This window comes from Dendrobates tinctorius, unplaced genomic scaffold (assembly GCF_039654945.1).
Source record: "Dendrobates tinctorius isolate UK_male_01 unplaced genomic scaffold, ASM3965494v1 ptg000265l, whole genome shotgun sequence".
Classification (NCBI taxonomy): domain Eukaryota; kingdom Metazoa; phylum Chordata; class Amphibia; order Anura; family Dendrobatidae; genus Dendrobates; species Dendrobates tinctorius.
This window is the reverse complement of record NW_027361932.1, coordinates 5,787,501-5,803,755: the sequence shown is the minus strand read 5'-3', so window position 1 is coordinate 5,803,755 and position 16,255 is coordinate 5,787,501. Positions and strand designations below refer to the sequence as shown.

The 16,255-nt window shown below is 43.8% G+C and overlaps 1 protein-coding gene across 4 annotated transcripts in view; it reads right to left on the bottom strand.

Annotated features, from left to right (window-relative positions):
* ANKLE2 (ankyrin repeat and LEM domain containing 2) overlaps positions 1-16,255 on the bottom strand; it is a 155,190-nt gene that overhangs the window by 50,401 nt on the left and 88,534 nt on the right. For all 4 annotated transcript variants that reach the window (XM_073559035.1, XM_073559034.1, XM_073559033.1 and 1 more), the window contains one exon: positions 10,023-10,195. In XM_073559035.1, the coding sequence (XP_073415136.1) occupies positions 10,023-10,195 (173 nt within the window). The remainder of the gene's footprint in view (positions 1-10,022; positions 10,196-16,255) is intronic.

Genomic DNA, 16,255 nt, shown 5'->3' with positions numbered 1-16,255 from the left:
TGCAGACTCCATATACATAGCCTCTAAGTGCTAGATGAGCAGAATCCCCTCCCTCAAGTGACAATTTTGGAAATTATATCCCTTTGGTAATTTATCTACAGGTGTCATGACGATTTTGACTGGTGATGATTTTGACTTCATAGGAGTTTTCCCAGAAACAAGCAGCAGTGGACATTGCAGAGTGAAAATTGTAATCGGCTGTTGTAGTGACCGTATATTGTGCCCAGCTCATGCCCCTGTAAATTATGCAGGCTCTCATTGCTATAGAAATGCCAAATAAGTGGACGCCAACTGTGGTTTAACCCCTTCATGACCCAGCCTATTTTGACCTTAATGACCAGGCCATTTTTTGCAATTCTGACCAGTGTCCCTTTATGAGGTACTAACTCAGGAACGCTTCAACGGATCCTAGCGATTCTGAGACTGCTTTTCGTGACATATTGGGCTTCATGTTAGTGGTAAATTTAGGTCGATAATTTTTGCGTTTATTTGTGAAAAAATTAGAAATTTGGTAAAAATTTAGAAAATTTCGCAATTTTCACATTTTGAATTTTTATTCTGTTAAACCAGAGAGTTATGTGACACAAAGTGCTTACTAAATAACATTTCCCACATGTCTACTTTACATCAGCAAAATTTTGGAACGAATTTTTTTTTTTTGTTAGGAAGTTATAAGGGTTAAAAGTTGACCAGCGATTTCTCATATTTACAACAAAATTTACAAAACCATTTTTTTTAGGGACCACCTCACATTTGAAGTCACTTTGAGGGGTCTATATGGCAGAATATACCCAAAAGTGACACCATTCTAAAAACTGCACCTCTCAAGCTACTCAAAACTACATTCTAGAAGATTATTAACCCTTCAGGTGTTTCGCAGGAACTAAAGCAACGTGGAAAGAAAAAATGGACATTTTAATTTTTACAACAAAAATTTTCTTTTAGCATCAATTTTTTCATTTTCACATGGGCAACAGGATAAAATGGATCCTAAAATTTGTTGGGCAATTTCTCCTGAGTACACCGATACCTCATATGTGGTCATAAACCACTGTTTGGGCGCACGGCAGGGCTCAGAAGGGAAGGAGCGCCGTTTGACTTTTGAATGGAAAACATGCTGGAATATTTAGCGGACACCATGTCGCGTTTGGAGAGCCCCTGTGTGCCTAAACATTGGAGCTCCCCCACAAGTGACCCCATTTTGGAAACTAGACCCCCCAAGGAACTTATCTACATGCATAGTGATCACTTTGAACCCCCAGGTGCTTCACAAATTGATCGGTAAAAAAAAAAGGGACTTTTTTTTCACAAAAATTTTCTTTTAGCCTCAGTTTTTTCATTTTCACATGGGCAACAGGATAAAATGGATCCTAAAATTTGTTGGGCAATTTCTCCTGAATACATCGATACCTCATATGTCGTCATAAACCACTGTTTGGGCGCACGACAGGGTCCGTAAGTGAAGGAGCGCTATTTGACTTTTTGAATGGAAAATTAGGTCCAATCGCTATCGGACACCATGTCGCGTTTGGAGAGCCCCTGTATGCCTAAACAGTGGAAACCCCCCACAAGTGACCCCATTTTGGAAACTAGACCCCTTATGGATCTTACCTAGATGTGTAGAGAGCACTTTGAACCTCCAGGTGGTTCACAGAAGTTTATAACGCAGAGCAGTAAAAATAAAAAATCATTTTTTTTCCTCAAAAATGATTTTTTAGCACGCCATTTTTTATTTTCGCAAGGGTAACAGGAGAAACTGGACCACAAAAGTTGTTGTGCAATGTGTTCTGAGTACAATGATACCCCATATGTGGGGGGGGAACCACTATATGGGCGCACGGCAGGGCTCAGAAGGGAAGGAGCGCCATTTGACTTTTTGAAATTAAAATTACCTCTAATCGTTAGCGGACACCATGTCGTGTTTAGAGAGCCCCTGTGTGCCTAAACATTGGAGCTCCCCCACAAATAACCCCATTTTGGAAACTAGACCCCCCTAAGGAACTTTTCTAGATGCATAGTAAGCACTTAGAACCCCCAAGTGCTTCACAAAAGTTTATAACGCAGTGCCGTGAAAATAAAAAATATTTTTTTTTAACTTAAAAAATTATTTTTTAGTGCACAATTTTTTATTTTCACAAGCGAACCAGGAGAAACTGGACCCCAAAAGTTGTTGTCCAGTTTGTCCTGAGTACGCTGGTACCCCATATGTGGGTGGGGGCCATTGTTTGGGCACACGTCGTGGCTCGGAAGGGAAGTAGTGGCATTATGAAATGCTGACTTTGATGGAATGGTCTGCGGGCGTCATGGTACATTTGCAGAGCCCCTGGTGTGCCTAAACTGTGGAAACCCCCCACAAGTGACCCCATTTTGGAAACTAGACCCCCCAAGGAACTTATCTAGATGTGTGGTGAGCACTTTGAACCCCCAAGTGCTTCACAAACGTTTATAACGCAGAGCCGTGAAAACAAGAAAATTTTTTTTGCTAAAAAAAAAAAAAAAATGATTTTTAGCCAGCAATTTTTTTTCCACAAGGGTAATAGGCTGCATTCACACACATCCACCGCCCTGGCATTAACTCTCCACACTCCATCCATATTGGCCCCTCGCTTCTTTCCTCTCCTATGTATAGCACTCATGCTCTTTTCACATTGTTAAATTGCACAGATCCAGCCAGTCCCACCATTCAACACCAGAGACGCTCTCACAAATCACTTAACCATCTGCTCACTCTTTCTATCCTCCTTCTCCTAGTTGCAGGAGACATTGCTCCCAACCCTGGTCCCCCATGTTATAGAAAGTCAAACCCCCCCACTGCTACACTCAGAAACCCCTCTAATCTTATTAATATTCCCTGCATGCCATCTGTCTCTCTTAATTGTGCACTTTGGAATTCTCGCTCAGTGTGTAACAAACTCTCCTTCATCCATGACTTCTTCCTTTCTAATTCTCTTAACCTCCTGGCTCTTACTGAAACCTGGATCCAGCAGTCAGATACTACCGCTGCTGCTGCTCTTTCATACGGGGGGCTACACTTCTCTCATACCCCAAGATCAGACAATAGAGCTGGTGGAGGCGTTGGTCTGCTCCTATCACCAAAATGTACCTTTCAGGTTATCCCTCAAGTACCCTCACTTGTCTTCCCTTCTTTTGAGGTCCATGCCGGCAGACTCTATAACCCCTTCTCCATGCGAGTGGCGGTGGTGTATCGTCCTCCCGGCCCCTCCCATCAGTTCCTGGATCATTTTGCCACTTGGCTTCCACATTTTCTCTCCTGTGACACCCCTACCCTCATCATGGGAGATTTCAACATCCCCATTGCTCTTCCCCTCTCCCCATCTGCTACTCACCTTTTATCTCTAACCTCCTCATTTGGCCTTTCGCAGCTTACTAATTCTCCAACGCATGAAGACGGAAACTCCCTCGACTTGGTCTTCTCTCGGCTTTGTGCAGTGGATGATTTTGCAAACTCCCCTCTCCCGCTCTCTGACCACAATCTTCTTTCATTCCCTATAAAGAACTGCCAGGCTGCTCAGGTCACCCCCACTGTCCAGACTTATAGAAACATACAGGCCATTAACACCCAGAAACTTCTGAAGAACTTGCAGTCTTCATTGGCCCCTATCTCCTCCCTCTCATGTCCTGATTCTGCATTGAAGCATTACAATGAAACACTTCAAAGTGCCCTGGATGAATTTGCACCCCCTATAAATAGAACACCACAACGCAGACGGCGACAACCCTGGCACACGGTGCAAACACGTTTCCTGCAGCGGTGCTCCAGGTGCGCCGAACGTCTGTGGAGAAAATCCAATCTACACGAAGATTTCATCCATTTTAAGTTTATGCTTAGAACATACAACACTGCCCTTCACCTCTCCAAACAAACCTATTTCAACACCCTCATCATCTCACTGTCCAATAACCCGAAACGTCTCTTTGACACTTTTCATTCTCTACTCAATCCAAGAGTACAGGCCCCAACCACGGAGCTCCGAGCTGACGATCTGGCCAATTACTTCAAAGAAAAAATTGACCAGATCCGACAGGAAATTATCTCCCAATCACCTCATACCATGCGCTGTCCTCCCTCCCCCACTGCATCTAGCTCACCCTCTGATTTTGAACCAGTCACAGAAGAAGAAGTAAGCAGGCTCCTTGCATCTTCTCGCCCAACTACTTGCACCAGTGACCCATTTCCGTCACATCTCCTCCAGTCCCTTTCCCCTGCTGTCACCCCTCACCTAACTAAAATATTTAACCTCTCTCTCTCTTCTGGTATTTTTCCCTCCTCATTTAAGCATGCCATCATACATCCACTACTTAAAAAACCATCCCTCGACCAAAACTGTGCCGCTAACTATAGACCTGTCTCTAATCTTCCCTTCATCTCTAAACTCCTGGAACGCCTGGTGCACTCCCGTCTTATCCGCTATCTCTCAGAAAACTCTGTTCTCGACCCTCTCCAATCCGGTTTCCGCTCTTTACACTCCACTGAAACTGCCCTCACTAAAGTCTCTAATGATCTGCTAACAGCTAAATCAAATGGTCATTACTCCATGCTAATTCTCTTGGATCTCTCTGCAGCATTCGACACTGTGGATCATCAGCTCCTCCTCACTATGCTCCATTCCATTGGCCTCAAGGACACCGTTCTCTCCTGGTTCTCCTCCTATCTCTCCGACCGCTCCTTTACTGTTTCTTTTGCCGGTTCCTCCTCCTCTCACCTTCCCCTTACTGTTGGGGTTCCTCAAGGATCGGTTCTAGGCCCCCTCCTCTTCTCCTTGTACACTGCCCCTATTGGTCAAACAATCAGTAGATTTGGTTTCCAGTACCATCTCTATGCTGATGACACCCAATTATACGCTTCTTCTCCTGACATCACGCCAGCCTTTCTAGAAAACACTGGCGATTGTCTAAACGCTGTGTCTAATATCATGTCCTCACTATATCTGAAACTGAACCTGTCAAAGACTGAACTCCTTGTGTTTCCTCCCGCTACTAATGTACCTACACCCGACATTGCCATTTCCGTGTGTGGTTCCACTATTACTCCCCAGCAACATGCCCGCTGTCTTGGGGTCATACTTGATTCCGAGCTTTCCTTTGCCCCCCACATTCGATCACTGGCTCGCTCTTGTCATCTGCACCTCAAAAACATTTCTAGAATTCGACCTTTTCTTACTTTTGACTCTGCAAAAACTCTTACTGTTTCTCTTATTCATTCTCTTCTCGACTATTGTAACTCTCTTCTAATCCGGTCTCCCTCTTACCAAACTCTCCCCTCTCCAATCTGTCTTGAATGCTGCAGCCAGGATCATATTCCTCACCAATCGTTACACCGATGCCTCTACCTTGTGCCAGTCATTACACTGGCTACCCATCCACTCCAGAATTCAGTATAAACTTATTACCCTCACCCACAAAGCCCTCCATGGCTCAGCACCACCCTACATCTCCTCCCTTGTTTCAGTATACCACCCTACCCGCGCCCTACGTTCTGCTGATGACCTGAGGTTAGTATCCTCAATAGTCAGAACCTCCCACTCCCGTCTCCAAGACTTTACACGTGCCGCGCCAATTCTTTGGAATGTACTTCCCAGGTCAATACGATTAGTCCCCAATCCCCACAATTTTAAGCGTGTCCTGAAAACGCATTTATTCAGACTGGCCTATCGCCTCAACACATTAACCTAACCTATCCCTGTGTGGCAGAGCCAAAAGTTTTACCATAACCAGGTTCCCAGCATCATGTTCCCACATGCTTTATGCATCCATTAGCCCTCTGTGTCTGTACTGTTACACACTTAACATTATGGCTGGTCCATACAATCAGGGCAACTGTTACCACCCACCTTTCGTGTCTACCTCTTTCCTCATAGACTGTAAGCTTGCGAGCAGGGCCCTCATTCCTCTTGGTATCTGCTATAATCTATGTGATAATTGTTATGCTGTAATGTCTATTGTCTGTACAAACCCCCTCTGAAATGTAAAGTGCTGCGGAATATGTCGGCGCTATAAAAATAAAATTTATTATTATTATTAATAGGATAAATTGGACCCCAAAAGTTGTTGTCCAGTTTGTCCTGAGTGCGCTGATACCCCATATGTGGGAAGGAACCATTGTTTGGGCGCACGCAAGGGCTGAGAATGGAAGTAGTGACATTTTGAAATGCACACTTTGATGGAAAGGTCTGCGGTCGTCGTTACGTTTGCAGAGCCCCTGGTGTGCCTAAACAGTAGAAACCCCCACAAGTGACCCCATTTTGGAAACTAGACCTTCCAAGGAACTTATCTAGATGTCTGGTGAGCACTTTGAACCCCCAAGTGCTTCACAGACGTTTATAACACAGAGACTTGAAAATAAAAAAATCATTTCTTTCCCAAAAATATAAATTTTTAGCCCCCAATTTATTATTTTCCCAAGGGTAACATGAGAAATTACACCACCAAAGTAGTTGTGCAATTTTTCCTGAGTACGCTGATACCCCATATGTTGGGGTAAACCACTGTTTGGGCACACGTCGGGGCTTGGAAAGGAGGGAGCACCGTTTGACTTTTTGAACACAAAATTGGCTGGTATCAATGGTTGCACCATGTCGCGTTTATAGACCCCCTGATGTGCCTAAACAGTGGAAACCCCTCAATTCTAACTCCAACCCCAACACACCCCTAACCCCAACACACCCCTAACCCTATCCGTAACCCTCATTCCAACCCCAACCCTCATTCCAACCCCAACCCTCATTCCAACCCCTCATTCCAACCCCTCATTCCAACCCCAACCCTCATTCCAACCCCAACCCTCATTCCAACCCCAACCCTCATTCCAACCCCAACCCTCATTCCAACCCCAACCCTCTTTCCACTCCTAACCCTAACCCTCTTTCCAACCCTAACCCTCTTTCCAACCCTAACCCTCTTTCCAACCCTAACCCTCTTTCCAACCCTAACCCTCTTTCCAACCCTAACCCTCTTTCCAACCCTAACCCTCTTTCCAACCCTAACCCTCTTTCCAACCCTAACCCTCTTTCCAACCCTAACCCTCTTTCCAACCCTAACGGAAAAATAAAAATAAAAATAATTTCTTTATTTTATTAGTTGATCCTGCCTATGGGGGTGATAAACGGGGGGTTTATTTACTGTTCATTCTATTTTGATCACTGTGAGAGTTTATCACAGTGATCATAATAGAATGAAGGGAAATTGCAGCCGGCGGGCGGACTGCGCATGCGCCCGTCATTTTCAAGATGGCGGCGCCCATGGTCCGGGACCGCGGGACACGGAGAAGGACATCGGAGGTACTGGGGGGGTCCTAAGGAGGGGGGAGCACAGAGAAGGGGGAGGGGAGCCGATGATGACGGCGGCACATTGCCGCCGTCAGTCGGTATCGGGGGCCGATCGGCCCCGTGAGCCGGTGGGGTCGGATCACTGTCTCCAGCCATGTCCGATGCTACTGCAGCATTGGCCATGGCTGGATTGTAATATTTCATCAATTTTCATTAATGAAATATTACTATCGCTCTGATTGGCTGTTTCACTTTTAACAGCCAATCAGAGCGATCAGCCACGTGGGGGCGAAGCCACGCCCCCTGTGGTGAAGAACAAAGCCCCCTGTATCTGCGAGTCGGGTGACCTTTCAGTGACCTAGGTCACCCGACCCGCAGGGGGGCTTTAAAGTCATGACGCCACATAGACGTCATGGGTCATTCTGGCACGACTTTTCATGACGCCTACGTGGCATCAAAGGTCGTGAAGGGGTTAAGCACACTGGGGGCTCACAAGGGAGGGGGGCATTTGGATTTGGGAGCAAAGAATTTGCTGAATTTCTTTTGGGGGGTGAGGGCCATTTAGCTTTTTCAGAGACTTTGTGCTACGAGTAACATGGAAGTCCCCCTATATTTCCGTTAACAGAAGATGGACCAGAGTGGGAACTAGCTTTTTTGTGTACGAAACCTACAAGAGACAAAATGAGCAAAAACCTTGCTGTAACTAAATAAGTAAAAAGCAAAAGTGTAGGACCGTCCCGATCAGAGTCACCTTGTCGACGGTGGGATGGCTTTTATGCTATTTTTGATCAAAAACAGTATTACTAAGATCTCTTATTTAAATGCACGTTTGGTTTTTACTTACTTAGGTTTTTGGTAATTTTGTCTCTTGTAGGTTTTATGCCCAATGTGAACATGCGTTTGTTTGCTGTATGTATACCAACTTAGCTAAAACACAAAAATTGAGCTTGGTCTTTTTTTGTGGCTTAAGTTGAAGCTTTTGTTAGGAACATCTGACATAACGTTTGTGGTCACATTGATCCGGCGCTCTACGCTGAGCACTTAAATCAGGGTTTCCTTTTAAATCACAGAATGACGTGATTCAGATGAAAAACCTGAGAGATCCATTCACTATGAGACAGCAGAATTACTCTGGACTCAGTCTAGTCTCTGTTCAGCGGTGTCCTTGTTAGAGGTGCATAAGAATGTGCTGGACCGCGCTTTTATGCACGCCTAAAAAGACGGACAACACTGGATCATAGGCCTGACTGCCTCCAGTGTGTCCTTATCAGCCTCGTTATAGGGAATCTTCTGCTGGGGATTGTGTCTGAATCACGTATTTCAGATTTACATGGAATCCCCGATGTAAGCGATTCACATAGAGTGCAGGATAAATGCGAGTCAAGCCTTACTGCAATGTTTGGAAGGCAGAAAATCAATTTTTGACCTGCTGTTGATATGTTCAAATTAGTTTTTATGCTGTTCCTCGTGTGATAAGTGATTAGACTACTATTCTTCAGATCAGTGCAATTACAGGGATTTATATAGTGTTGTAATATTTGGCTGCAGTCACACTAAGATGCTTTTTTTTGCAAAATAGTTTTTGCATTGCTATATTTTGAGAGCTATAGTTTAACCATACTTATGCCAACAAGAGTCATGTGAGGACTTTTGTTTTCTGGGTTGAGGTGACATTTTTATTGGTACCAGTTTTGTCCACATAGCTTTCAATTCCGAGTTTTATGAGGCAGAATTAACAAAAACTAGCAATTCAGTATTTTTTTTTATGCTGTTCACTGTGTGGTAAGACTGACAACTTCACTCTTCGTGTCAGTATGATTACAGCAATCCAACATTTTATTTTTTATTTTGGCACTTTTACACAATAAAAACTATTTTATAGAAAAAAGGATTATTCTTCCATTGCTATAGCATTTTCATTTTTCTGCGGATTGAGCTTTATGGCAGCTTTTTTTTGTGGGACATGATTACATTTTCAGAAATACCATTTTTATTTACAGTTGACTGATCAGCGATATGAAAAAGCACAGTTCGCCACGTTTTTATTATTTATTTTTTTACTGTGTTCACTGAAGGTGTTATCTTGTGGGGAAGTTTTGTATGTCAGGTTCGAATGTAGTAAAAACAAATGTGTACTTTATTTTTGTTTTTACATAAATATATTTATAGGATTAATATTTTTTTATCTTATGTTTTTTTGTTTAACAATTTTTATTTAATTTTTAAAACTTTTCTACCTTGTCCCAGTATGGGACATCAACTTTCCCTGCCCTGTCTAACACTCTGCAATGCTTCCTCACTGCAGCGCATTAGATCTGTACATCGCAGGTCGGGAGGAAGAGCGTCAGCTCCTGCTCTGAGCAGGAGCTTGCAGGCCACCGTACGTGGGTGACCCAACAGTCATCTTTCAGCCCGGGGTCACTATCAGAACAACGCAAATGCAATGATGTTGTGCCGAAAAGAGCAGAAGGGGAACTCTCTCTGCCTATCAAAGTTGCTGTCCCTATTGGCAGAGGCAACGAAGCAGTTAAACGCTCGCAATCGGCACCACCACCGATCGTAGGCTGTGCTACAGTGTGTCAGCTCTCAGAGCCTACACCCATTTTTGATAATGTCAGCACTCGGAGCGAGCCTGCGCGATCATCACTCTGTACACATACAGTGGTGCAGTACATGTATTGCTGGTGTCGTGAAGGGGTTGATTCTAAAATGGACTCCATAACTTAAGTATCTCACCTTGGAAGGGCTCATGGGTCCTGCAAATGCTTTAACAGCTAGCAATGGATCTTTTGGGCTGCCAAAGTACCGTGGTTGAGAAAGAATATCAGGCTGCTCAGGTGACCATGGTCTACCAATTATAGGAAATGAAGAGTTATCCTCAGCACGCAGCAAAGGGACATAAAAATGGCCTGGCAAAAAAAAGAGAACAAAATTTGTGATTGTGAAGTGCAGATGCATGCAAGGTCCATTAGCAAACCTATAAATTCTGAGATTTCTTCAATTGATTACAAGCAATAGCAAATTCATATGTTTCTATTCAAGTAAATTGCACCTGAAACATAAAAAGTTACTAATCAAGCATTTATTAAAAGGGTTTTCCAGTTTCATAAGAAAAGAACTGTTCTTTACTCAACCCTCCCCAGGTCCCGCATTAAGTCTTAAAGGGAATCTGTCACCCCTTTTTTGAGATATCATATAATGATATCATTCAATGGTGTGTCACATAAGGATTCTCTTAGTACTTTTCCTTCCCCCTGACCCCGCACCTTTCATGCATAAATACCTTTTTTATATCGGTTCAGATGTATGTAAACTGCCGCTGTCCGGTCCGCCGGGCGGGGCTTATACAACTGCTCCCCCCTCCCTGTCTTGCGCTACGCATTTCTTCTTGTGTAGTGCAAGACAAGGAGTGGGGAGCAGTTGAATGAGCCCCGCCCATCGGACCGGACCATGGCAGTTTACATACATCTGAACCGATATAAAAAAGGTATTTATGCATGAAAGGTGTGGGGTCAGGGGGAAGCAAAAGTACTAAGAGAATCCTTATGTGACACACAATTGAATGATATCATTATATGATATCTAAAAAAAAAAAAAGGGGTGACAGATTCCCTTTAACTGCTGCTCTCAGTTACTGTTATGGTCTGCAGCGCTGACATGCTGACAAAGCTGCAGCCAGTCAATGAGCTTAACGGCTCGTGCTGTCATCTCTGGCAGTTGCTGAGCTCAGTACCTGGCTACAGTGCTGTCAAAGCTGCACAGAACAGATACTAGGAGCATCAGCACTAGATCCAGGGAAGGAGAGTAAAGGCCCCGTCACACTAAGCGAGATCGCTAGCGATATCGCTTAAGCGTCACCGATTTTGTGACGCAGCAGCGATATTGCTAGCGATATCGCTATATGTGACACTTACCTCCGACCGGCTCCCCCGCTGTCTATCGCTGATCGCGCGAGAATGTCCTGGGACGTTTCTCGTCGTCGGCTTCCTGCTCGCGCTGACGAGCGACGCGGGCGGAAGGACGTCTTCATCGCCGTGTCTGACAGGTAAGTAACGACCGCCGACTGCTGCTACGTCGCTGGTGAGATCTTTCTGTATGAAAGCTCACTAGCGACCATTTAGCGATGCACCAGCGATCCTGACCGGGTCGTATCGTGGTCGGGATCGCTGGTGCAACGCTAAATGTGACGGGACCCTAAGAAAACAAAGCTGTGCTTTACACAAACTGCGGCCGAGAGACCAGGGGTTTTCTGAAATGAGAATTTTTTTATTTTTTTTTTTTTAAAGGGTGACTTTTCATGTCAACCACTTTTAACCTGCAGATATAACGTTAATATTCCTGTGAATAGCATTAAAATGCTGCCCTTGCCACCTTACTGAAAGTGTAACTACCGAGAGCGGCTAGTCACCGCTCAGTACACAGTGAGTGGCGGCTTGTCAGCACACCCCGGCACTTTGCAGTGCATCTACCACAGTGAGCTGCCAAAGTGCTTGTATAAAGCCGCCACTCACTGTGTACTGAGCGATGACTAGCCCCTATTGGCACACAGTTATGGCTGAAAGCAGACAGCTTTTCACAGAGGAATAAAGTGAATGTACTCCCGGTAGCCGCACTTTCAGTAAGGCACTGTAAGGCCATTAACCTGCATATTAGCCTAGATCTGGCATTGAATGGCATTTGGGGAGATATGTAAAACATTTTAAAAGGTTTTTTTTTTTTTTAGTAAAAAGTTTTTTTTTTTCTGTCGAAGGGAATTTGTTAGCGGGTTTTTGCCATCTCAATTGAGAGCAGTATAAATGAAGACAAAGAGACCTCGATTCCAGGGATATGTCACCTAGTTTACTGAATGCAGTTTTTAGATGTAGCAGAACTCAGAAACCTGTGGTATGAGTTGGGTTGGCCTTCTTTGTGCATTGCCTATTGACAGTAAACCGCTTAGGCTACTTTCACACATCAGTTTTTTGCCGTCAGGCAGGATCCGGCTATTTTTAGAAAAAACGGATCCGGCATAAATTTTGGAGAACTGTAGAAACGGATCCGTTTTTTTGCTGGATCCGTCTCTGTTCCTGGGGGCTGGCCAATTGGATCTGAGCATGCGCAGACTTAAAAAAACCGGATCCGGTGGCTGGATCCGTCTTTTTCTGGATCCGGCGCTTCCGGCTTTTTCGCCGGAGACAAAAAACGTTACAGTAGCCGTTTTTTCCAGACGCCGGAATGAGACAAGTTGCCGGATCCGGCAAAAAACGGATGAAACGCAATGCCATCCGGCACGATCCGGCGCTAATGCAAGTCAATGGGGAAAAACTGGATCCCGCATTGCATTTTGCCGGATCCGGTTTTACAAAAAAAAAAGCCGGATCGCGCCTGAAGGCAAAAAACTGATGTGTGAAAGAGGCCTTACCAAATCTCACTCAAGCTGTGGTCCAGGCAGTGATAATCGACTATCATATTCCTCAATCATTACACAGATGCCTTTACTTTGTGCCAGTTATTACACTGGTTACCGATCCACTCCAGAATCCAGTAAAAACTTGTTACCCTCACCCACAAAGCAGTCCATGGCTCAGCACCACCCTACATCTCCTCCCTCGTCTCAGTCTACCACCCTACCCATGCCCTCCAGTTCTGCGAATGACCTGAGGTTAACGTCCTCAATAATCAGAACCTCCCACTCCCATCTCCAAGACTTTTCACATGCTGCGCTAATTCTTTGGAATGCACTACGCAGGTTATTATGATTAATCCCCAGAGTTTTAAGTGTGCCTTAAAAACGAATTTGTTCAGACTGGCCTACTGCCTAAACGCATTAACTTAACAATCCCTGTGTTGCCCATTCAAAATTTTTACCATAACCAGGTTCCTTGTATCATGTTCTCACACAATTTATGCATTTAGTAGACCTCTGTGTCTGTATTGTTACATACTTAGGCTGATATCTGGTTCATGCAGCATTACATGAACACCAGATTCTTACACTTCGGCTGGTCCGAACAATGAAAGCAATTGCTAACCATCTACCTTTCGTGTCTCCCCTTTTCCTCATAGCTTCTAAGCTTGCGAGCAGGGCCCTCATTCCTCTTAGTATCTGTTATGATCTGTGTTTACTGTTAAGCTGTAATGTCTAATGTCTGTACAAGCCCCCTCTAAAATGTAAAGTGCTGCGGAATATGTTGGCGCTATAGAAATAAAAATTATTACTATTATTGTATGGAAACAGCACAGTCCAATAAGGAACACATTCTTGAAATCTGTGTCTCAACCTCTACATTATGTGGTCCTAAGAGTCAATAGCAAAAACTTGCTGACAGATTCCCTTTCATGAGCAGTGGTTGTGATATGCCAAATAATATGAAAATAAGTTAAAATTTGAATGGCTTTATATGACAATTTATGCATGGGAACTAAATAAGGAGCAGTCTTTGGCAAAGTCCTACAAGATGACTCGGGGGGGGGGGGGGGGAAAGGTTCATGATTACAGGCTTAACACAATTTTAGAGGGTGGGCTGGGCCCAGAATCCTGAATAATTAACTTTAAATATAAATCTTTAGAAAGTAGCGGCAGTTGTATAGGAAATGCAGGATTACATACTGGCCATACATAGTTTAACCCCTTCATGAACAAGCCTATTTTGACCTTAATGACCAGGCCATTTTTTGCAATTCTGACCAGTGTCCCTTTATGACGTAACTCAGGAACGCTTCAACGGATCCTAGCGATTCTGAGACTGCTTTTCGTGACATATTGGGCTTCATGTTAGTGGCAAATTTAGGTCGATAATTTTTGCGTTTATTTGTGAAAAAAACCAGAAATTTGGCAAAAATTTAGAAAATGTCGCAATTTTCAAATTTTTATTCTGTTAAACCAGAGTATTATGTGACACAAAGTGGTTACTAAATAACATTTCCCACATGTCTACTTTACATCAGCACAATTTTGGAAACTAACTTTTTTTGTTAGGAAGTTATAAGAGTTAAAAGTTGACCAGTGATTTCTCATTTTTACAACAAAATTTACAAACCATTTTTTTTTTTAGGGACCACCTCAGATTTGAAGTCACTTTGAGGGGTCTATATGGCAGAAAATACCCAAAAGTGACACCATTCTAAAAACTGCACCCCTCAAGCTACTCAAAACTACATTCAAGATTATTAACCCTTCAGGTGTTTCACAGGAACTAAAGCAACGTGGAAAAAAAAAATGGACATTTTAATTTTTCCAACAAAAATTTTCTTTTAGCATCAATTTTTTCATTTTCACATGGGCACCAGGATAAAATGGATCCTAAAATTTGTTGGGCAATTTCTCCTGAGTACACAGATACCTCATATGTGGTCATAAACCACTGTTTGGGCGCACGGCAGGGCTCAGAAGGGAAGGAGCGCCGTTTGACTTTTGAATGGAAAACATGCTGGAATATAAAAAATAAAAAATCATTTTTTTTCCTCAAAAATGATTTTTTAGCACGCCATTTTTTATTTTCGCAAGGGTAACAGGAGAAACTGGACCACAAAAGTTGTTGTGCAATGTGTTCTGAGTACAATGATACCCCATATGTGGCAGGGGAACCACTGTTTGGGCGCACGGTAGGGCTCAGAAGGGAAGGAGCGCCATTTGACTTTTTGAAATGAAAATTACCTCTAATCATTAGCGGACACCATGTCGTGTTTGGAGAGGCCCTGTGTGCCTAAACATTGGAGCACCCCCACAAATGACCCCATTTTGGAAACTAGACCCCCTAAGGAACTTATCTAGATGCATAGTGAGCACTTTGAACCCCCAAGTGCTTCACAAAAGTTTATAACGCAGTGCCGTGAAAATAATTTTTTTTTCCCTCAAAAAATTATTTTTTAGTGCGCAATTTTTTATTTTCACAAGGGTACCAGGAGAAACTGGACCCCAAAAGTTGTTGTCCAGTTTGTCCTGAGTACGCTAGTACCCCATATGTGGGGGGGGGAACCACTGTTTGGGCACATGTCGTGGCTCGGAAGGGAAGTAGTGACATTTTGAAATGCTGACTTTGATGGAATGGTCTGCGAGCATCATGTTACATTTGCAGAGCCTCTGATGTACCTAAACTGTGGAAACCCCCCCACAAATGACCCCATTTTGGAAACTAGACCCCCCAAGGAACTTATCTAGATGTGTGGTGAGCACCTTGAATCCCCAAGTGCTTCACGGAGGTTTATACAGCAGAGCTGTGATAAAAAAAATTTTTTTTTTTTGAAAAAAAAATGAAAGATTTTAGCCAGCAATTTTTTTTCCACAAGGGTAAAAGGATAAATTGGACACCAAAAGTTGTACAGTTTGTCCCGAGTACGCTGGTACCCCATATGTGGGTGAGTACCACTGTTTGGGCACACATCGGGGCTCGGAAGGGAAGTAGTGACGTTTTGAAATGTAGACTTTGATGGAAAGGTCTGCGGTCGTCGTTACGTTTGCAGCGCCCCTGATGTGCCTAAACAGTAGAAAACCCCCACAAATGACCCCATTTTGGAAACTAGACCTTTCAAGGAACTTATCTAGATGTCTGGTGAGCACTTTGAACACCCAAGTGCTTCACAGAAGTTTATAACGCAGAGATGTGAAAATAAAAAAATCATTTTGTTTCCACAAAAATAATTTTTTAGCCCCCAATTTTTTATTTTCCCAAGGGTAACAGGAGAAATTAGACCACCAAAGTTGTTGTGCAATTTTTCCCGAGTACGCTGATACCCCATATGTTGGGGTAAACCACTGTTTGGGCACACGTTGGGGCTTGGAAGGGAGGGAGCACCGTTTGACTTTTTGAACGCAAAATTGACTGGAATCAGTGGTTGCACCATGTCGCGTTTGAAGACCCCCTGATGTGCCTCAGCAGTGGAAACCCCTCAATTCTAACTCCAACCCCAACACACCCCTAACCACAGCCCTAACCCCAAAACATCCCTAACCTTAATCCCAACCCTAACCATAACCCTATCCCTAATTC